At 32.4% G+C, this 23,810-nt stretch overlaps 1 protein-coding gene across 1 annotated transcript in view; it reads right to left on the bottom strand.

Moving 5' to 3' along the window:
* LOC106101792 (enhancer of polycomb homolog 1) overlaps nt 1-23,810 on the bottom strand; it is a 60,966-nt gene that overhangs the window by 33,985 nt on the left and 3,171 nt on the right. Inside the window, exon 2 of the mRNA XM_013281128.1 lies at nt 908-1,049. Within this exon, the coding sequence (XP_013136582.1) occupies nt 908-1,049 (142 nt within the window). The remainder of the gene's footprint in view (nt 1-907; nt 1,050-23,810) is intronic.

Below are 23,810 nucleotides of genomic sequence, written 5' to 3'. Positions count from 1 at the left end.
TTTTTTTAATACTTAGCATATATTGTATACAATCTTTTTAAAGAAATGTTAAGCAGAAAATAGGAAAGATTTATCTTAACACGAAAAATAAAGTTTTTTTACAAAACTGCCCGAATATGATCTTTTAAGCGCCCTTGCGACGTTGCCGCTTTTACTAACTACCAGGTTCTTATTTATCGGTATCTTGAATTGTGAAACAAAAAAATCCTATATTTCCGTCACGTATTTTATCTGTTTGATTATTATCAGGCAATTTACGAGAATTTGGTAGTACTGCCCCTTACGATTCTAATTTAATGAGGGTTTTCTCACTCAAAACAGTTGTATAATACAAGTGTTTGGGTATAGAAATTCACCGATAGTTACATCATACATTTTGTTGGTGTATACTTCGAATACGAATTTTGTCGATGACGTTACGAAAATGTTCTCTAAACATTCGTGGGAAGGCCCTCTGTTCTTTTTAGAGTTCAGAATTTAACATGTCATATTCAACGACTCCTTAAAAGGTTGAAGTCACGTGATATAATTAACGTGCTCCAAAATAAGTCACTTCAGACATTTTAAAACCCTGGCACGCACTCTTAATGATTGACGTTAACTTTAAGGTAAATATAGTTCGTTGGCCCTTGACACATAAAATTTAAAAAGGCTGTCGTCGGTAACTTAAAAGAGCACTGAACTCAATATTAGATCTTTAAGATCGATCTCAAACAATTTTATTATAAGAAAAATTGGATAAACAGCATTCAATTCCCCACTAAACAGTAGAGCTCGTCTTTAGACTGTTACTGCGATCTTTTGATGAGTTAAAAAAGTAAATAAAATAATGCGGATAAGCCTTAACGTCTAGAAATCGTTTATTGATTTAGGCAGTTTACAATACAATACTAGAGTATGTACTTACGCTGCATATGTATGTGCTGCTTGGGCATTTTGTAGTCGGCTGGATAACATCTCTCGTAGAACTCGAGGTCGCTGACCTCGCACACCTCCGGTGTAGGAATTATGAGCCCCGTGCCTGATATCGCCCTCTGGAGATGGTGCTCCTGTGGGACAACACAAAATTATTAGGAAAAGAGGAAGGTAATAATAAAAATGACTAGCTTTAATACAACTTAATATTTTCTTCATATATCTTACAAAGACGTTAGTGTTCATCTGTTTTACAATGGCATATATAGTCCCAAAACTTATTAAAAATTAAAGTTATTGCTGATAATAGATAGCCCGGCTTGAAATGGATTTACACTAATCTTTGTTTTTATGTAAATACAATAAATGTTTAAGATTTCAAATACTATGCAATTTACGTTCAAGTAAACCATTTTTAATAGCCTTTTCTACCGCTGCTGTCGTGTACAATAGATTAATAACGAAACAAAACGATTTGTTTATTTCATTTTCTCGTGTTCCCGGCAAATGAAGATTAATTCCCCATCCGCTCGTTTATTTGTAACTCTCCGAGGTCTTGCGCCGCATTAGAGGCGTACAAGGAACAAGCATGTTATGGATGGATAATTTTTATTTTTTTACCCGAGAGGTTATATACAGTTCTTTGTTAAAACGAGCCGTAAAGAGACCAACCAAGCAGAATAGCGTGAACACAATTATAATTATTAATTCGAAAGTTTGTTATAAGTTTCTTACATATCTTTGTTATTATTATCTACAGTTAATTTTGGCACAGATTAAGAATACAACTTAACTAAGTTCTTTAATTCCGCGTAAACTAAATCGCGGAAAATGCTCAATGTTATACTAGCTTTCGCGCGCCATTCCGTCCGCGTGGTATTAAAAAAACAAAACTAAGTAGCCTATGTGTTCATCCAGACTATCCTCTACACATATGCCAAATAAATAACAAACATCCACCCATCCATCTAAACTTTCTGATTTATAATATTAGTATGAAGTATGATTTTCATTCTTTCAATGGATAAAATCGAATTAATGTTTATCCGCTTTTGGCATTTCCCATTGAACTAGAATAACATTTTTCGGCAATGCGTCACTGTCTGGCAAGGCATAATAAAGTGGAAAGCGTGGGCGTTTTAAAGCCTCTTAGGTGAAATATCGACATATTAACTCGGCACTGCCAAGGTTAAGGATGTTTCCAACAATTACATAATAAGTATCATATTATTTTTTTATGTGTTATTCCTAGGAATAACTTGTGATACTAAGAACGCGGCAAACGCCCCTAGAAGGCAGGGTATCATTCAAAGATTCTCCCCACATCCAAGAAAAATGTTCATATCCTAGTCTTTGTTTTGTAGAAATGGTTAGGGAGAGATGGTGTACTCATTAGAATAAATAATGTACATTGAATATAGAATAGTAAGCATGTGTAGTGACGTAATTAGCGTAACATATTATCGGCTCGCAAATCGTAAACGTTAGCGGGGCCTGCGACGATTGCCGATAAGATTGATGGTGAGTACTAAGCATTTCTTATCAGGATCCGGTTTTGTAAAAGGGACGCAGTATTACATACGATAAAACAGTGTTTTTCTATACTAATATTAAGAGGAAAGACTTGTATTTTTTATGTATTGAAGAAAATCAAGAACTGCTGGGCCGATTTCAAGAATTCTTTCACCATTAAAAAGCTATGTTATCATTGAGTGACATAGGCTACACTATTTATTTCACGCGGACGAAGTCGCGAATAAGAGCTAGTTAATATAAAGTACATGAAATCTTTTTAGTTGTTACATTTGTAATAATAGTATTTTTAGTATTTGAATAACTTTCATGGCACAGTTTTAGAATTTACATAACTTTGAAAATTAATGGATAATGTAACATCAACGGTTTTTGCATCTGAAAAAGGTCGTTTCTCGTCCCAAATAATTAAAAAAGAATGGTATAAAATAGTTTAGAAATAGTTAAATAGCGAGATTAAATAACTATAAACAAAAAAAAACAATTATTATTATTATTATTCTTCATAGCTAATTACAATAAATTGATAAACTTGTAATCATTGTATAATGAACTTTAGTAGCTTATAAATATAAGTAAGAGATCGCAATGTTATCGACTGCGTAGATTAAACAAAGAGTACACAAGTACTTGAGTACGTGAATTTTCTTTGGTTAACTAATTAGCAAGCTCGAATTCGACCTTTTTTCTATTTCGTGGTAACAATTGTAAAACTTTTAACTTTAGTTAAATAGGTTACATGACATTTGAATTATTACATCTATTATGTAGCCATCATCTCCACAACTCAACTCAGCGACAAGAGGTTACTGATTTCATATTTCCATAATTCTTCGTATCATTTACGGCCGGTCTCAATATGCAATTTTATCAATCGAAAATCCCAATCCGTACCCTAATCTTTTGAAATACTGTCTCAATAAACGACCGAACGATAGAAATTCGATCTAAAAACATGACTAATCTATTGGAGGGAAAAATCTGATTTCAAACACTTTTCGGATCGCCCTCTGTTTGAAAGTGACAGTTGTAGTGTTTCAATAAACGTTTTTGGAATTTTGACAAATCTTTATTTTACAATCTATGGAAATCGGGAGATTCTACTAATTTATTATGAGATTAAAAAATGGTTGGCTTGTTGCCGTATAGTGATAGCTGATAGTGAAAGTGATTTGGAAGTGTTAGAGCAACTTTCAGACTGGGACGAAGAAGAAATGCATTCAGGGCGATGGTAGTATTTCAAATAAAAAACTTTGCGAAAATCAAGCCTTTATATTTATTACAAGAATACAGTTTTTATATTTGTTACAAAAATAAAGTTTTTATTTTTTACAAAAATAGTAGTACAATAAAGTAAACAAACAACAACAAACATTGAATTTTTCGCTTATCCGTCTCCACTCTTCATTTTTCAATTTATTCGTGGTAGCATTAGTCAATCATCAAGTCAATTTAATTTTACTGCTTTCAATGAACGAAAGCAGTGTTTTCGTATCCTCCTTCGTAAGAGGCTTGCTTGAGGTCTGGAAATAATAAGAAATTACTATGTAAAGGGTTTATACAAATTAGGCGTGAATTGAAGCGTCTTCACGGGGGAAGTTTTTGAATAAAAGTATAGAAAGTAAAAACATGTTAAAAACTCAATAAAAGTACACTTACCATTGCACTTACACTTTCGATGGTGAATATTTAGTTGTTTATCAAAAAACACGAATAGAAGCTATATTAATTTTTAAATTAATAGCTGATGTAAATAACATTGACAACTGGTGTCAAATGACATTGACAGATAATTTATTCCTCTGATTACGCTACCAAAACTCCGAAAAGGGAGAATCGGTTGATGACAATTTGCTTGGAAAATGTTGAAACACGTTTTATTCGTAAAATACGCAACAAATAAATAATTACTTAGTACGTGAAAACCCAAAAATGTGCATATTTTCTTAAATTCATCAATAGGTTTACAGCACAGTCATAATGACATCTGCTTGAAATGGAACGCCAGGAGGGAACTTCACAAAGTACATCGATCCCGCTGATCCATTTTGAAAATCGGTCGATGTTTGCTATCCGGTGTTATTGAGACACCGGTTAGTGATCGACCAGCAGGTCGTTTTTTTTCTCGATTGAAGCAATCTCCCGATCTAGGATGCGTTATTGAGACCGGCCGTTAATAATGGACCCAATCCGGTCAGCATCACAATGTTTTATTACATTCTTTTATTTAGTTTTTTACATTTTTTCCATACTTAGTTACTACGTTAGTTTATGTTCGTTTTCTCTTATTATTTCTGATTGTGTTGTGTTGCTTAGGATTAAATGTTATTTGATTTATTTAATAAGAAATAATTTTAACTATGTTTTTCTAAAGTCGTAAATAGTTTTAGTTTTTACAATAGTAAAAAATAAAAGTTCAATACCCCTTACAGTACATTGTAACTGTATTGATGAGGAAGCAAGGACCGGTTCAGCGCTATACCTGGACGTACGGCAAACGCAACGTAACATAAGAATCGTCTAACAGTAGATTTACACTGACTAAACCTAAACAGAAGCATATCTCAGTTTTACATACAAAAGGACATTTTATTCTACAACCTACACACCTGACTAGCTGTTGCTAGCGACTTTGTCCACGTGAAAATTATAACTATAGCCTATGTTACTCAGCGATTACATAGCTTTCAAAAAGTGAAAGAAGAGTTATTTCAATACATACAAAAATTCAAACATACAAATCTTTCCTTTTTATAATATTAGTATAGATATAGATATAGAAATATAGATGTATCTCTCGTGGAGTTAAGAGACTAACATGTTATAAAGCATTCGTAGACTTCGCAAACATCTAGTCTAGCTTTAGCAATCAATAAGATTTTATTTAAGTCTCCTAGGCTGCTTGTTCAGCGGTAATACCTACTCTTGCCGACAGTGTTCATGTTAAGAAAATAAAATTTTAAAAATTTAATTTTATTCAACATGCACCTGAATACGTGTAACGTTGACATGAATTATCTTTGCAATATAAATTCCTCTGAATCGCTTATGCATAATCCAGCCTTATTATAATGGAACTGGAATTAATTTGATTCAATTCTATTCGAAGCGATATTAAATTGAATGCAGTTTGATTTCAACGAATCTATTGATAGCTAAATAATTAATAAAGTTACTAGCTGTGGCCCGCGATTCCGTTCGCGTGGAATGAAAAAAAAAAACAAAAGTAAGTATCCATGTGTTCTTCCAAACTATCCTCTACATCTATACCATATTCCATCAAAATCCGTTCAGCCGTTTTGGCCACAAACTCTAACAAACATCCATCCATACATCTGAACTTTTACATTTATAATATTAGTATGAAGTATGATTACATATTGTTTAAGTTAATGGTTAATTTATGAATTAAACCACGATCTATTTGTAAAAACATGCAGCAATTAAATTACATCGGACACTTTGACAAATGACCAATGGTCTCCATTAGTAATAGGCTTCAGGCATCTTATTGTTTAAACGTAGCTGTCTATTCTAAAAATACCATAAAATAAATGCATACCCAATTTGGAACTGTCGACGTTCCATTAAATGGACGCCACAAAATATCCGCCCACTAAATTTAAGTCAAATTAAAAACTCGCAAAACTTAAATCTCATAAATGCTTCAACATTTGGCAGTAATTTCTATATATTAAGACAGAATTTTAAGAATATGATGGTATATTCTAGATTTTTGAAGGCTCTTTAAATTCATTACTAGTTATAAAAAAATCTCCTCACAGTTGATAAAGTACGTAAAAAGTATAAGAAATGTTTCACGTTTTTTATTTCCTTGGTGACATTTTTTTTGTTACTTTTTAAGTACTATCGTAAAGTTTGCCATCACTGGCTTTCAAAAAATAAAAATAACACAACTAACGACAGGTTTAAGAGCACTTAGACCTTTTATTTACACGAAAATTTATAAGGATACAATTTTGAAACATATTTCATCACATTTCGCGTCGTATACCTCTTTCCCCATGTGTATTACTCGGAACTAATCCCCTCCCCCCTTTAAGGTAGATTTTGTAACAGCTGCCAACTTTCCTGTCTAAACATGAGATGGATTTTTTGTGCATTAGAAAAGATGTTTTAGAGACTCCGAATTAGATTCGTGATGGTGTGTTCCTAAGTGCTTTTCTCATGACGCGGCTGTTAATATAATGATGATAGTCGTCTAATAGCAGGTGAGTTGAGAATAAGAGTGCTATAATGTTTAAATTGCCTGTTTATGATGTTATTCTGGCTCTAGAGTTACCTTCATTTATATAATTTCTCTAAGGTGTTTTGCTTCGATGTTTCAGTGACTCATAAGCATCGAATAATTGTGTGATAAAGCTTTTCAATGTTTATTTTTTTTCAACTGCAGATGCGGGGTTTGACTAAGCTTTGCAAATACAATTTTTACATTTTATAACACTACATAATTCAATTGATGAAGTCATCACAGTTCGTAGAAATTGAATTGCGATAGTCAATTCTCAGAATTGATTATCGTAATTTGCTATCGACAAGTGGTACTTGGTAAAAGGGATCAATTTGTTTACTCTATGTAAAATAGTGAAATTCTATTCCGAACAAGATAAAAAATTGTTCACTTCGTAAAGTAGGTATTGCAATTGAAAGACTGCAATAGGTTGTTTTATTTCATACAAAAGCAACACAATCCTTACCTAATCTTAGATATAACTGAGACTGTATCTAGTATAAGCATTTCTAAGCCCGGCCTGGGGTATTCCATTAGTCGTCGTAACATCTCCGTTGCAATTGCAGTCCAACACTAACGCTGTCAGGAATTGAATGATTTATATTGCAAGCTCTTGTCTTGCTGCGGTTGTGTATTTGCAGTGAACGCACAGCTGTCGACAACGGACGTTATTAGAAAACTAAATTATACTTTCAACTTTATTACGAGACGTCAACTTGCATTTATTATAAATTATATATTATTTTGTCATTTGACAGGGATATTTTCAAAGAAATATTACATTATATGTTAAAAAACATATTGTTAAAATGTTAAGCAGGAACATCCTGCAATTTACGATCAAATAGATTACGGCTAGAGCCACAAAATAAAAAAAAATATGAAGAATTCTTATTTACAATAAAATGAACCAGTTAAACTTAAATTAAAGTAATTTATGACATGAGTGTGGGCACATTGTTCACTTTTCACTATGTTAACAATATGCCTACTGTTTAAATGACTCAGTGTTAGGTATACAATCAGGCGACCTGCTTTCAAATAGACCACGAGACCGTCCGACTTAGTTAAACGGTAGGCCAATAGACCCAGATTATATCATAGGGGACGGGATCACGTAGAACAGAGACTCGATAGAATAGTCCTGCCCTATACATTTCTACAACTAACTGGCGTGTAATTAAATATAAGATCGTTTGACTTGACTTATAAGTGCGACTTGATTTAAAAATACCGTTCGATTTTTATCTTTTCTTCGAAGTACCCTATCTCTATATCAACTACTAATAATTGTATGGCTTATTATTTTTAAATTATAATTAGTTAATGTCTAAGTTACAACAGACATTTACCTGTAGCTTAATACACAATCTATCGCCACTAACAAAATTTTATCGAAAATTTTACCTCCACGCTGCTGTTGTGATTTTTATATCACAAAGCGTAACAGCAGCGTGCAAGTGACATATTATTTAAATGTCCCTCCCAATAAAAATGATTTACATTTAAACTATTGTTTATTTTACATTGCTAATTTCGCTTGAGTTATATTCTACAAAAGTTTTATGAACATTTATCGACTTGTAACTCGATGTTCGTCCTTTTACAGCTGAGAAGCGCTTTAAAGATATTAAGCACACAACATTCAGGTTTTTATCCTAAAACATACATTACTTTGACTAATTAATTCTGGAGTTATTCTTTGTGTGGTTGAAAACTTAATTATAGTCACATTATACACCACAATCGTAACAAAGGAATAAAAAATAACGTATAATACGTAATTAAAATTATAACATTTCAATTAACTTCCTTTATTGAAATTCATTTTCAGAGTAATGGAATGAATATCGCAACAATTCCTCATTTCGCTCAATAGAATTTAATTAACGGACTGGGTATTACATTTTCGTACAATAAAAGGCAATTTCGTCCACGAATGAAGTTATTGCGGTGCAAATTTGAACCGCATACAATGTTTGTATAACGAAATACCACCACGAGCTTTACAATTCCTTAAATTTACTTTACTTTTGTCCTTATCCGTTTTGAGCAGTGCCTTTTTTCAGACACATATTTTTAAGGGCTTTTTAAAGTTTCCTACAAAGTTAATAATTTTGCAACATTTCCGATATAAATACGTATATGCCACGCAATCTGTATTTGCATATTATTTAGTTAAAATTCCTACCAAACATTCCTTCCATCTAATAAATTCAACCTGTACGTTGCAGTGTGTAATAGAATTCGCGCCTGGAAGAATTCAAAATGGCGATCTCCCAACGGAAGTGGAATGCGAGGAGCGCAAATTATGTTCCCAAGTTTTAATTGTATGAAGGTGACGACTCGGGTTCTTGCGGTTTACAACATTGTATCCTGTAACGTTGATAGTTGGATCGAATTCTATACTCTACGCTAATATACAAAGCTATTTTGAGGTTTATCTAACGTTTTAACACGTTCAATATCGCGTGTGCGAGTTCACTGGGTGTTGAATATGTTAACAAAATCAAGACGGTGTAAGAAGTACATGATTTATTTTTACACTTTAAATTTAATTTTAAAAAGGATACGTAGCTGAAATATTTGTAAACTATAGATATTAGGTTTATACTCTGATGTGAAGCTCAAGAATTATTCACATAGAATTATTTTAAATAGCTTTCGCCCGTGACTCCGTTCGCGTGGAATTAAGATTAAGAAAAAGTAAGTAGCTTATGTGTTCTTTCAGACTATCCTCTACATTTATGCCAAGTTTCATCGAAAACCGTTCAGCCGTTTAGGCTACAAACTCCAAACAAACATCCCTCCATCCATCTAAACTTTTGCATTTATATTATTAGTATGTATTAGCCTCCGAAATAAAACGTTGAAGTTAAAGAATATGTTATGTTGTAAAAGGCGAAATATCTGATAAATACGTAAACTTAGTCAACAGATGTCTAAAGGACGTAAGGACGTATTCCAGTTATTATTATATTTTAACAGAAGCGCCATGTCGTAATGAAATTTACGTAACGTGTCTGGGCTTTTGGCATATCGCCACAATTTCCACAAAAATGAATTCTTTATCATTAGATTTTTATTACATAAACGAGTATTTGGCAAAGTAATTACTTTGGAGCGGCGACCGTTGGCTTCGCTTATCTGGCTGTCGTGCATACGAACTTTAGTCTACTCGCATGCTAGAACTTATTTGCTTAAATATCACAAGCATCGACAATCGATGCTTGTGATATTTAAGTGCAAAATGTCGATAATCTCAAAGTCAATTTTAAAACATTCCATAATAGTTTTTTTGGTAGCACGATATTTTCTCGAATAAACCATTTGACTGTATGTCTCAAAAACATTTACTTAATTATTAAAGGAGTTTTACAATTTATAACAGCTTTTTTAAATAAAAATAATTATTTTATCGGCAATTGCATTAAAAATAATATTTTAGTTGACATGAAATATTAAATTTAACGACATGTGTATTGTAAAATGGCGTTGGCGCCAATTCGCTGGACAGGATTCCATCAAATTTGGCAGTTACGTAACTCGAAGCGAGTTCGACGGCCTGAGGCCCAGCACCGCGCGCCCGCCACACACGCTTGCTGGTGAACGACCGATTATTGTGGATGAGACGTTAAAAAATTACCAAAAATGTGATCCCATACGTGAATTGAAAATTTTGTTTGTACAACTATGGTTATATTTAAGGATTAGTCATTTCTGTGCGATAATAACCTTGAACTGAATTAATAGAAACGGAAACGAAGCTATAACATAACAAAAAAAGTTAGTGTTTAGATCTAAAAGAGTTTTAGTACCTATTTATCACAGAACATATTGTTTCAGAATAATATTAAGTTTCCCATAAAAAGTTGAAAAGTCAAAAAAAATTTAAGGTTTAAAATTAAAAAGAAAGGCAAACATAAAACAGTATTCATTAGAGTAATTTATAATCGCCCCACTGCACTAATCGCCGTAAAGTGTTAAGGCCGCTAATGAAACAGGTTTTATGACTTAATCGAAAACTTTACAAGTAATGTCCTCATTACGCCTGTTGTAAAACCAGCTGATACTAAAGACGGTTTGCACGCCGCGTGCGTATCTCAGAGATCGTATTCATGTACCAGCGTACCGTGACCTCATTCGTTGCTGAGCCGTCATTGAAGACAGTCGCCAGTCGCGGGTTTATATAAACTGGGTGCTAATACGGTGGTATCGAGTGTATCGCCTGTGGCCGTGAAACCTGACTTGAAAGTATAGAGAAGCTTGTTATTTTAATAGAATCATGACAGGTTTTCATTAGCAACATATTGTGGATAGCGTTGGGTAGAAAACTGATATGTTAATGTGTTCCAAAAAAGCCAATTAAACTTTATTCACATAATAAGTTAAATATTTAAAGAATCTGTAATTATAACGTTTAATATAAATTACTCAACCATATAAAACGTGCGCAGGGGTTTAGTTACATAAATAATTTCTTTATAGCAGCTAATTACCTTTTTAAAAATAAAACTTCGATCACATGACATCAATGTGGGAAAGTACCTAAGGTAAACAATACTTTAACCACAACAATAAACTATACTAGATTTTTAAATCGTTACAGGGGAAAGAACTTCCGTAATCACCGACAATACTCCCGCATGTCTGGAAGTGGTAACACTTAACGCCAGGGAAACTACTACTTTGTCTAAAAATATATCGAAGCTATTATTGCCTTCAAAAAGAAATAAATCGACGAATTTTAAAACCAATCTTGAGTTAATATTAACTTTTAAGTATTATTAACGATTATACCAGCGAATGCAATGAAAATTTAATTTTTAACGTTGCCTAATTGTATTTATATGTTCCAACTAGCCTCATTTTTAACTGTACAAGGAAACATTGCATAAATCATAAAGGAAATAAAAACAAAATTCTAAAATACGTGACGTCACCCATTATAGAGTTGGGTACAAAACGGAAATAATAAAACTAAAATCATAAGCAGCGTAAACTATCATACTCCACCAATTAGCATTAATATGTTAGATCAATTTTAATCACACATTTAAAACAATATTTTTTTCTATCTAAATAAGAAAAATACGTGTGCAAAATAACATTAAAACTACAAGTCTAAATGTAAAATGTTGGCATGGCGACAAATGTCCAAAAAAACCTTATCACAGACGTCTGAGTATCCGCGAGCCCACAGTTCACTGACCACTTACCTACAGCGGGCAGACATTTGAGTGGCATTTTATTGTTCTCGAAGCGGTAATATGCGTCGGTGCGATGCATCTCGTCCGAGGGGAGGGTAGATAGTGGTCAAGAAAAAACAAGCCTATCAGTATAACCTCGACAAAAGAAACATATAACTAGACACATGGGAATATAATAAAGAGAAAAGGAAATGTTTTGTTAAAGTTAATTCTTTTTTATTCACAGATTCTTCAACTTATCCTTATGGATCGATAATTCAAACGCCTATTTAAAAAGGATTTTAGGCCATATTTCTGAGTCAGATGTTGTGAAGTGTTTGAATAGAGTAATTTGTAGCTTTTACATAAACAGTCAGCTAAAAAATTTAAACGAAAAAAATAACTATATCTAAATAGTGCGATAAAGAAGCAGCAAGCAAGAAGTAAATCTTAAGAAAACTTGTTTTACTCCCTCGTTTTTGTACAATTTGTAATAAATTAGACAAAAAGAATAATTGCGCAATCTGTACATTTTAATTACTGTTTATTAGGTCGCACTGTAATCGAGACGGATTGATTGAATCGAACAAAAACACGAGAATATTCGAAAATAAAATTAGAAACATTCATGGTGTAATATAAACAGAATAGCATTTAATTGACTTGCTTACATTTCAAGATTTTCCTTGTGCGCGAAGGAAAAAACACCAATATTTATTTTAATTACTATGTATATGTGAATTTCTTAGAAGTTTACATATTAAATTAAAGTTTTAAAACTATATCAATTTTCATACTTATTTCTTTATGTTCTCGTAGTAGTGAAAAAATAACTATTTGTTACAATCACATTAAAAAAATAATGCATACAAAAACATCGCTATAAAAACTTGTGCATTAACAATACGTAAGGACAGGCGACACTTTCTATCGAGCGCAGATCCATCATAGACAACCAGACAATTACTTAAAGAAATGAAACCACATTTTGTAAATGTCATAAAATATTTTTTTATAAACGCATTTTCTTGATTCTCTAGTAAAAAGTCTCTAGTATAAAGACAAGAACAAAACAAAAGGAACAGATGCATTCTTATTTTTCGTTGAGGAATAGAGAAGGACCAAGCGGCGCTTCATTCTTAGTTATATTACAACTAGACTATTAATATGTATTTTAAGATTTACCTCACTATATACCTATGAATTACAGCATTGAATATTCTTAGTAATTAACATTTCAAATATTAAGAAACATGTGTATCGAGACATTTATGTAAGTACAACGGGTATAGTATAGACATAGCTCGAGTTAGGACTTATAATGCCAGGCTCTTCGCGTGAGATCCTGAGCATTGTGTACTAAACAAAGCATACTTTGATTTCGTCGTAAAAATTATATGGAGTTGAAATGCGTAAAATCAATGATATAATTACCGTTTGTGCGTTTATAGAGAATAATGTAGTTTACCAAAACGGAATAAAGTCGGAATTTTGATGCTCGTATAAATGTTTCAAACTTATAATTTTATTATTAATTTCTGTTCAGGAATTATTAATAAAATTAATAAATTAAACTCAGCAGAATTGAAAAGAACAAAGACCATTAATTCTAATCCCCTTTTCATAGCAGAGCAGTACGGGAGATTGAAATGATAACAGAGGCGGGTGTTACTAAAATCGAAATGTCAAAACGAACGAGCGGCGGCTGGAGCCAAAACCAATACGAAGTGGCGAAAGTTTCGGGATGGACGGACTAATTGAAATACAAACGATGACTAAAGACAAAAAAATATCTGAATGTCGATTGAATATCGTGCAATTTAAAAATATCACTATTTATATTAAATTTTATGAAAATATTAAAATAACAAAATTGCTAACAAGAGAAATATGTGTCTTGTAAAATTCGAATGTGAGATAACAAATTTTATTTTGAACAACGACTTAATGAGTGGAATTTATTTTCTCAGAACATGATCCACTCATTTTAAAACAGGCAAATAATGACCTTTAAAGGACTTGTAAAGTTCAAGAACGAACATGACGAGGTTCTTGATTCTATGATCGTGTTTACAATATGATATTATATTTTGGAAGTTATATTCTTTACTTAAATTAAATTATTTCTACTTCATATTTCTGCAGAATATTTGTGCAAACAGGTTTAAGATATTCTTTAATAATACTACGCTTTTTATAATACAACTTGATTGATATCATATTTTATTAACACATTCAATGCTAATACAATTACTTACTTAAGTTCTCATTGCATTGAACGCGATGAATGCTACGTTAATAGAAACAACACACATGTCCAACAAAATATTCCGAGCATGCGTGCCCTTACCCTGCGGAGCATACTTCAGTCCCGAGAATCGATCCCGCGCACCGAGGCCGAACACTATCATCATATGCATACGCTTACAACTTAGCATACAACTCAAATATTTCCACAACAGATACCCTATCACGAATATTTGCCAGACAGTATTCGTAACATCAACGACAAAAAAATGTTGTCTATGACGTTACGAAATCTCTCTGTAAATTTATCTTTACCTTCGTCTACGCTCCCAATGCCTTGAGTGTTTCTCGAAGAGCGTTCATTAGTTGTAGCTTTGAGTAAGATCGCCCCACACGAATGGAATAGGTAAATCACCAATTTACTAGTCAAAACAACCATAATTTAAGACAACTACGAAAATCATTGCTGTATGCAGTTTGGCTCGCAGTATAAACTTTTGTACTGGAATTAAACGACTAAGATATCGAATAAACCATATATTAAGAGAGCCAGAAGGCTCAGTGAAATGTTACACATGACAAACTCCATTACAGCGAGCAGTCTGTGTACAAAACATGTACAGTTATTAATGTATTTTACGTCTGAGTTCTCCCTTTGTGCCGACACTGAGTCAATTAAGGAAATAATAGGATTAATCAAAGCCTTCTTTTGCTAACGACTTCCATTTACTTTGTTGTGGTGAACGGGCTTTAGAAATTAACATATGATAAAATATAATAGCATTATCTTTATATTTTCGGTTTAATCCTATTTTTTACTTAACATTATAAATGCGTAAGTGTGTATATCTGGATGTATTTTTAAAAAATTTCAAAGTTGTACAAAAGAACACATAAGCTAAAAAAATAAATAAATTTTTAATTCCGCGCAGACAGACTCGCGGGCGATAGCTAATACATTTAACAATGAAAAAAATAGCTTCTCCTATTTTTAATAAACGATTATCATTAGTACATGTAGCGTACTGAAATACTCGATAACTGCTTTAATAAACAATCGTGCTTCTAACACTAAACACAGAGCAGATAAACTTATCATGGAGCAAACAGCGTGAATACGCGATAGTCTATGCTAGCAATTACTGTGCAAATGCAAGCTAATAGTTATACATAATGTGTCGTTACAATAAAGGTTGTTGAATAGCTTCTTAAAAATAGCTTCTTTAAAATTCATTTCATTAATCTATACTCTTTGATACTATACTAATATTATAAAGAGGAAAGATTAGTATTTTTGTATGTATTGAAATAACTCTAAAACTACTGAGCCTTTTTCAAAACTGCTTTTTCCATTAAAAATCTACGTTATCAGTGCGTAACATATGCTATATATTTTTAATTTAACGCGGACGAAGTCGCGAGCAACAGCTAATAACTAACGCAAAGATTGCTACCAGGTAACTCCAGCACAGCTGAACAGATCTTGTTTAAATTTTAAACAAAAATCGATTGATTTGGAACAGATTAAATAAAACTCATTTTTATTAGTTTAAAGCATCATTATTTCGGACTTTAATGGCCGATTTCCCAGCTACTTTTAAGGATGCATTAGTGTTTTTGGTTCGATAACTTCATGAATGCGTTTCCGTACAACGTAACTAGAGTTTACTACTATGAAGCAAAGTCCAACCTAACACTAATTAATCGCTAAGTAATGATCAAATAAATCGAAACTTCAGAAACCCAGAATAAAAAGATTAACAGTCGACTATGTGTAGCAACAAAGCTGATGGTTATGAAAGTTGTTATTTCGCAGATAACGCGGCGTCTGGCTACGAAACGTCCGCCTACAAGTGTATGTTGAACACGTAGGCCAGCCCAAATGGAAAATTTGATTTGCATATGATTTACAGCGTGTACCTAAGCTTGATATCTATATGAAATTATGTTTACAACCATAAACAAGGTTTGCTAAATTAAATTACTGTAAAAGTTAATACGTTTAATACTGTTCATTGAATTACTAGTTTTTAATTGTTTTTTAATAACTATGTTGCAATACATTGTTATATCCAAAATGTACAATAACCTTGTACGAGATTTGTACAAACAAAAGGTGAACTATGGAAACATTTTACGTACATGTATATTTGTTATAATAATAAAATTATAAGAAATAATCTGTACTAATACTATAAAGAGAAGATTTGGATTTTTGAATGTATTTATTTCACGCAAAAACTACTGGGCTGATTTCAAAAATTCTTTAATCATTAAAAAGCTACGTTATCAGTGAAAAAGATAGGCTATTATACTTTTTAATTTTACGCGGGTTGAGTCGCGAGTAACTAGTTATATATTTTAGATGCTATTATGTCAGGCATATAACTGCAGCTCTAAGACGGTATTATAATGAGTACTATAAATATCATCTTAATTTAATTAACAGTGTAAATACATGTCATATCAGCCGAGTTCGCTTAACGGCGTGCATTAAACACAGATTAAGTGCGACGAAGTGCTTAGCAATCAATTACATCTTGTCTCGTAAACTTAATTGCCTCGTTCAAAATTGCTTACTACACGGAATCTCCATTTTCCGCTTCAATTAAAACATGGATTATTTTTTAATTTAACTATTAAGAACTGGCATGTTTTCTCTTTTAAATAAAGTAGGACAGGTAATTAAATCAACTACGAAGTTAGAGGAAGTTCGAAAAAATGTGAATGAACAGAGTCAATTTTAAATAACATTTTCAGTAACCTTTTTCAATAAGTTCAAAAATTATTTACATTTTTTGGTTTGTTTAGTGGATTATTTGGGACGCTAATAACTAGTAAACACGTGTAAGTCCCCCTTTGCATAATATTCCCGCATTACACCTTACATCAACACTTAAATTTCATCACAGAGCTTTTACTTCAAAACGACTTAAGATAAAAGGATGGATGAAGGTCCATTGGGACGAAATTAAAGGCCCATTTTGATGGCTATACTTAATTTCTGCAACAGCGTTTGTTCATAAAACAACAAAGATATAACTTTGAAACGTTTTGCAAATTAATCGATGACCTAATAAAGTACTATCACTAAAAACATCTGCAAAAACGTACTAAACTGTCTATAACATGTGCACTTCGTTCGTCTGGCCTGCCAACGGTTTAGAAAATACGACGCCGGTGCGTAGGTTATAATAATTGCGTACCGCGTGCTCACACACACATGTGCAGAGAGACGCGCAGTGTCACTATATACTCCCTTCCCCCTTGCTCTCTCCACACACTAGATACAACGGCAGAAGCCAGTCGTATAGTATCGACAGACCAACGGGTATTCTTATAGCGAGGTTTATAAACACAGGAAAGTTTTATCGCTTAATCGAGTCAGTAAGAAATTATACAGATGTTTTGGCACTCTAGTTAATATGTTGCATTATGCCTATGGACCTTTAAATCGTTATAATAATGTCACAAGTAATCAAAGAAATGTACAGACGAGCACAAGCGATACTTTTTATAGAGCTTTTATAATGCAGAATGCTTTAATGGAGTCGTCTTCAAATTTTTTAGCAATATGTGCCAAACTGTTCAGATTTATTATTTCTACCAGTAGTATTACAAAAGCGGACAGCTTAACAACTAATAATGATATAACATTCTACACGACTGCCAATTGGCAAAAGCTGTTAATTTGGACTTAGAACCTGTTTCGAAACGAATGTGTAACATGTTATTAGATGTGCGTGCTTTGTCTCAAATATCGTTAATGTCAAAACTGTTATAGCATAGCTAATTGAATTTAACGGCATTAGGGCTAAGTAACACCCTTTGCCTACATGACATTACAAACTGCAATTTGATTACTTTCTGCAACTCAGAGAAATAGGCTGAAATCAGGGATTTCAAGTCGACGCGGTATTGAAACATCTGTCGACTATACCACATTTATAACATGTCGATTAAATAGAAAAATGACGCTTTTCAAAATTTTCGGAAAATTTGATCGTAACTAAAAAGAGCCTACTGTAAGTAATATTTTCTTACATCTAGAAAACACTAAAAAATAAACGTGAGCTTTCACGTTTAAGCTTATAAAGATAAAAATATTGTAAACAGTATGTTCTTTTTTAGTAATAATGTAATTTTCTAAAACTTTTTAAATTAACAAAAAAAAAAAACATTTAATCGACAATATGCTTGAACGTCTGTTTTCGGTAACTTACTTCAAATGAGAAAAACATTGTTTATCGTCTAAACAGCCTCTATTTTGTTAATCTACAAATGGGAACACTACAATACAGTTGGTAACATTTAATGTTACTTGTAAGCCAATACTATTTATTGAACAAGAACGATGCGGTTTCTTGAGGCATGCTTCTCACGGCGCTATACGTATAATTAAAATGCCTAGGTAATCTGTATCGTCGAGTGCGTACAAGGCATGTCGAGTCGAATCGCTCTTTCCGCATCGGAAATATTCCACGAACGTAAAACTTATATCTTTTAAATTTACAAGTACCCAGTAAGTAAATTAAAATTGTTATTCTAAAAAAAATCCACATTTCTAACACGCAAGTTGAAACATCAAGATATTCAAGGATAAATGATTTAATTTAAAATTTGAAATGAGTAGATATGCTTACAACCAGTTTCGACAACTTTATCCAGATTAAATCACATATAAGTTGTTATAAATGTAGCAGAGATTCCTTTTATACGATAAAAATATTATTTCTTAGTTTTTGTCTTAGCAAATCAAAAAATAAAGAAATAGCGCATTGTTTAAATAAAATGTTAAAAATAAATTTATTATCCTTAAATCCTTTCTCACACTTTACACAATAAAGAAACGGGTTTATTTAATTTCCTATCTTTCATCGCAGTTAGGGAAAAAATTACGCCAGTCTATTCAAAAATTACCTTACGGAGCATGAGAAGTAGGACGATAAGAATATGCTATCTCTTGAATCGTAGAATTTTTAAATACAGATTTCACAATATAATGCAATCCGTTTCAGACGAGACACATTTATTTCACGCATTGTTGGAGGCTTGGGGCGAACGCGACCGTCCTGTCATAGAATATTCAAGACAGACAACTTTTATAAAGAGATGGCAGATATCATTGAAAAGAAAATTTACGATGAATATTCTAAGAAATGTTTTTCTTTTTTTACGTTTAAGGTATTTGTGTCTTCTCCTTTAAGTATCAATCTAGTTTTAAAAGGCTATGTATTTGAAGTATAGTGTACTTCAATTACAATTATAAATTAATCATTTCACATTCGACCTTACTTCAAAACGATAACATGTCACACATATAGACGATTCGTATCGACCTCTCTGCGTATAAACAATCAACGTCGGCGGGGACCACGCAGTATACCACGTGACTGGCTGACTCATCGGCTGCATTCATTCGATACAAGCCCGCGTCAGCTGTCTTCCGCGCCTCCACACACCGCCCCCCGCACTTCGCCGGCTCTTATCAACTCGCAAAACTACAAAACATCCGTACAACGTTTAAGATAATGCCTGTTATTTAAATGTAGTACAAATACCTATTGTAAACTTTGAAACTTCCAGAACATGGAATTCCGTAGACAAATATAACAAAAAAATCACGACCGTCACCGAGAGGGGTAGACGGAACTATAGATTGTTATTTTACGCGTTTTAGACACACTTCTCTCGCATCTACTTAATTCAGACATCTTAGTTTCGGGTAGGTTATTATTATCCTTATAGTGCCCTTAGTATTTCATTTAAAAATTAAAAAATATTTAAAAAAAGGGTATGGTCTCATCATAATAGAACTGTTCTTGTGGAAGTTAATAGAAGTCACATTGAATTGATACAAGGCTACCATTACCGTACTTAAAAATTAAGCATGCGTTGTCAGGGGAACAGCACTATGAAGAGATCTAACAATACTATATAATTTCATAAATATTTACATATTAATGTGATGGCTTGGGGTCAATGGCCATATGTGTGGGTTTGCAAACATTTCTAATCTGTACTCGTCCAAAATCTAATCACGTTGACGTAATAAGAAAGCGACGAGATATACATTTTAGATTGCGGCATATCGTAAAAATTCTTTAAAAGAGGTACTTTAAAATAGTACCTAAAAAGATCGGTTACATTATAATTTCTGATGTAGTTATTAGAATTTAAAATGAAAATGACAAACTCCTACTCGCAAAACTCAAGAACAGTTTCATTTTGTACTCTAATTTAAATCAAAATATGCAAATAACATTTCTGGTATTTTATACAATATGCGAGATCAGGAATGCATACCTATACCTGAGAAGGTAATAAGAAATAGGTTTCAACAATCCTTTTAACCAATTCAATTATTATTTTAGTAGACTTCTGTTATATTAAAAATCGTATTCAGACTTTAACATAGCACATATTAGAGTACAGAATAAAAATTAGGAAATAACTCTTATTTCAAAAGAAAAATACGTACATAAAATAAACAAGAACTGCTCCTTTTTACTTCAATATAAATTCTCAACAATAGCCCTCGGAAAAAATATAAGAGCCTTTGTAATAAGGTATGGCGCGGTGGTGACGTCAAATGACGTTGATGGTAGGAAATTTAATTAAATTTGTTTACGTCCAGGGAGGTCAGAATGCTATTAGTTAAGTGCGGTGACAGTACTATGTTGAGTTATGTTTTCATTTGCTTTAAGCACTTAAGAAATGTGTTTTAGGACATAATTAGATTTGTTATAGTAATATAGTACTATTTTAGTTATTTATTAGGTGACAGTTTACGCTCAACATTAAATACCTTTTGTCACCTATAAAATATAGTCTTTTCGTGGAGACGTCAATTAGTGTTACTGTCAAAAACTCGTTTCCTAGATGCCAAATATGAAATTTCATCCTCTAGCACTATATACATCAAACATCTAGCAAAAAGAAATATAGATGTATTAAAATGTACTACACGAAATAATCTAACGTCCTTACCGTTTACGATAATTCAAGTTCAAACTACAACTTATTAGTTTATTCGCACTAAAATGATAAATACGTTAATATGAATAAAACAACATTTTTTTTAATTGAATTGTAAACTTTCGGTTACAAACAAGGTCTAAAGTACGTTAACCACAAACTTTTATACAGGTATATGACCCCGTATCTTCGTAAAGTATCATAAAAATTGTACTAAATTCGAACTTTATAACGAAAATATTTTGTTTATCAATGTGTACATTTAAAAGTCCCATATCGCAAAGTTTAATGGAATTAAAAATCATTAAAGTTTGAACTTAATAAAATTAATTAACATGAAAGTATCGTTTTAACTCGCTTGACAATTAAATTATTTAAACTTTCGTGAGACATTTTATAATTGTTTACGGCTTACTCACTTGACAATTATTTAAATAACCATAAAACCTAATCTTTAAACTATCAACTATCATTTTTTCAAATTATTTTGGTATTATTCGAAAATGTCTATCGTCGTTTGTCTATATCGCATCAGATGTCTTTGTTTGCAGGGCATCTGTGAATTGCAGTTAAAAATATTTTAGGGACACAAATTGCATATTATACGTTTACTATCACTAAATTGCTTTTACACTTTTTATTTAATGAAATTGACTGAGGATAAGGTTAGAGAATTTATTTACAAACATCCTTGTTTTTTGATAATGCCATTGGAAAAACCAACAAGGATGGGACATATTCTGACTCATAGCATATACCTATAAACAAGAGAAGTACAGAGCGTATTGGATTTTGTTGATTAATTAAGTAAAAACTGGCAATGAAATATTATTAGCTGTTTCCAGAAGTTTTTGACAATCTAAAATTTTTAATTATATAATATACTAACCCTAATAAATATGCGAGAACCTAATCTATACTAATAATATTATATTATTAGATTCATTCCTCCAGCAATGTAATTAAAAATTCAATATTTTTAAGGGTGGGAGCAAACTAGGGGCGCATGCCGTCTCCTGTACTCACGATGTACGTAAATCCCACGATGACGCAATGCAAAATAAGTTTAATAAAAAAGACTAAAAAAACACCATGAAATATCATGATTTACTTTGGTACTCATTATACTGTAGGAGACATATACACCAGCCATATTTTTCTTAGTAAAATAAAAAACAAAAAGCGTAATAAAGGTACTATCAAATATTTTCCCCTACAATAGAATCTGTCAAGACAGAATAAACCTTAACATCACGGAAGTAAGATTCGTAATGCAACTCGTTACATATAGCCATTAACGCATCCACTGTGATAATACTAAATTGACCTAGCCCCCGCCACGTCACTATCGAGAGTGACGTGTACCAATGAACCTAACGGCATCCGATGACAGAACACTTTGTTACGATAAGGCCGCATTGTTTATCGTATTTTTAGCTCAATAAAGGGCATAGAAAAAGTGTAAAAAAATGAGGACGAAATAATAGCATTGGCCTAGTATCTTTCGATTGTAGATACAATGGTAGAGTAAAAATCAGCATTAATTGCCGTTGTGTGGAGACCAAATTCTAGTTCTCTTCCTACACTTTCCTTATATGAAAAGAATGAAGTGAAATGGATTTGTCCCATCCCCCGTATATTCTGTATTTCCTGTCCGCTGTCCATTTAGAGTTAGACAATGCATCTGCTACTTTTTAACATTTTGCAGATTACTATAGGCTTTGCTCTTATGCCATCTTCTATAAAATCACACCTGTTGGTACTGTAATATTTCTTAATGGTCAATTATCAGTTGTAGTGATAGATTGACATGACACAAATGACATCGGAAATACGTTTTACTCAAAATGCAGAAGTAATGTTTTGCAGAACCAACTCTCGCACCAAGGTTAGGTGCTATGCCAGCACTCAACGAAATTCCGACTGATGTGTCATAGGGGACTTGTAAAATACTGCTAGAGAATTCTATCGAACGTTCGACGTCGAACATCTCGAAGATATTTCGCGATTAAGCAATTCATACGAATTTAGTCAAATGTCTAGCTTATTCGTCACGATGACTTTTGATTTTTAAGAACAATCTTAATTGTTTTGGGGAAAACCAATAACACATTTAACCCCAGATAAAATTCCGTCATACTAATTTACAAGTTTAGTCGCGACTTAACCCGCGTGAAAATTAAAAAAAATTAAATAACAACATTGCCTATGTTACTCGGCAATAACATAGCTTTAACGGTGCAAGAATTTTTGAAATAGGTTCAGTAATTTTTGAGTTATTTCAATACATACAAAAATAAAAATACAAATCTTTCCTCTTTATAATATTAGTATAGATGAACAAAATGATACTGTTATTTTTATTTATCTATGGTACATAAAATATCGTATAACAGGTTAAATCAATCAACTGCTTAATAGCACTTAAGCATATTAGCGGTTGTTTAGTTCTCAGAAATGACCATCTCTTAAAAGGATCTTCGCGTTGGTGTTTGCATCATGTAAATATTGTCAGGTTCAATAAAATTTTGCAATAAACAATGAAATTTAGCATAAAAGTAGAGCATAGTCTGGAAGAACACATTGGCTACTTACTGAACTTATTTTTTAATTCTCGCAGACGGAATCGCAGGCAAAAGCTAATATTACAATAAATAATATACATAGATATGATATAGGTACAGAACGGACAAAAT

Source organism: Papilio polytes, unplaced genomic scaffold (genome assembly GCF_000836215.1).
Source record: "Papilio polytes unplaced genomic scaffold, Ppol_1.0 DF823935.1, whole genome shotgun sequence".
NCBI lineage: Eukaryota > Metazoa > Arthropoda > Insecta > Lepidoptera > Papilionidae > Papilio > Papilio polytes.
Note: the sequence above shows the minus strand (reverse complement) of the source record. Positions and strands in the feature narration are given on the sequence as shown.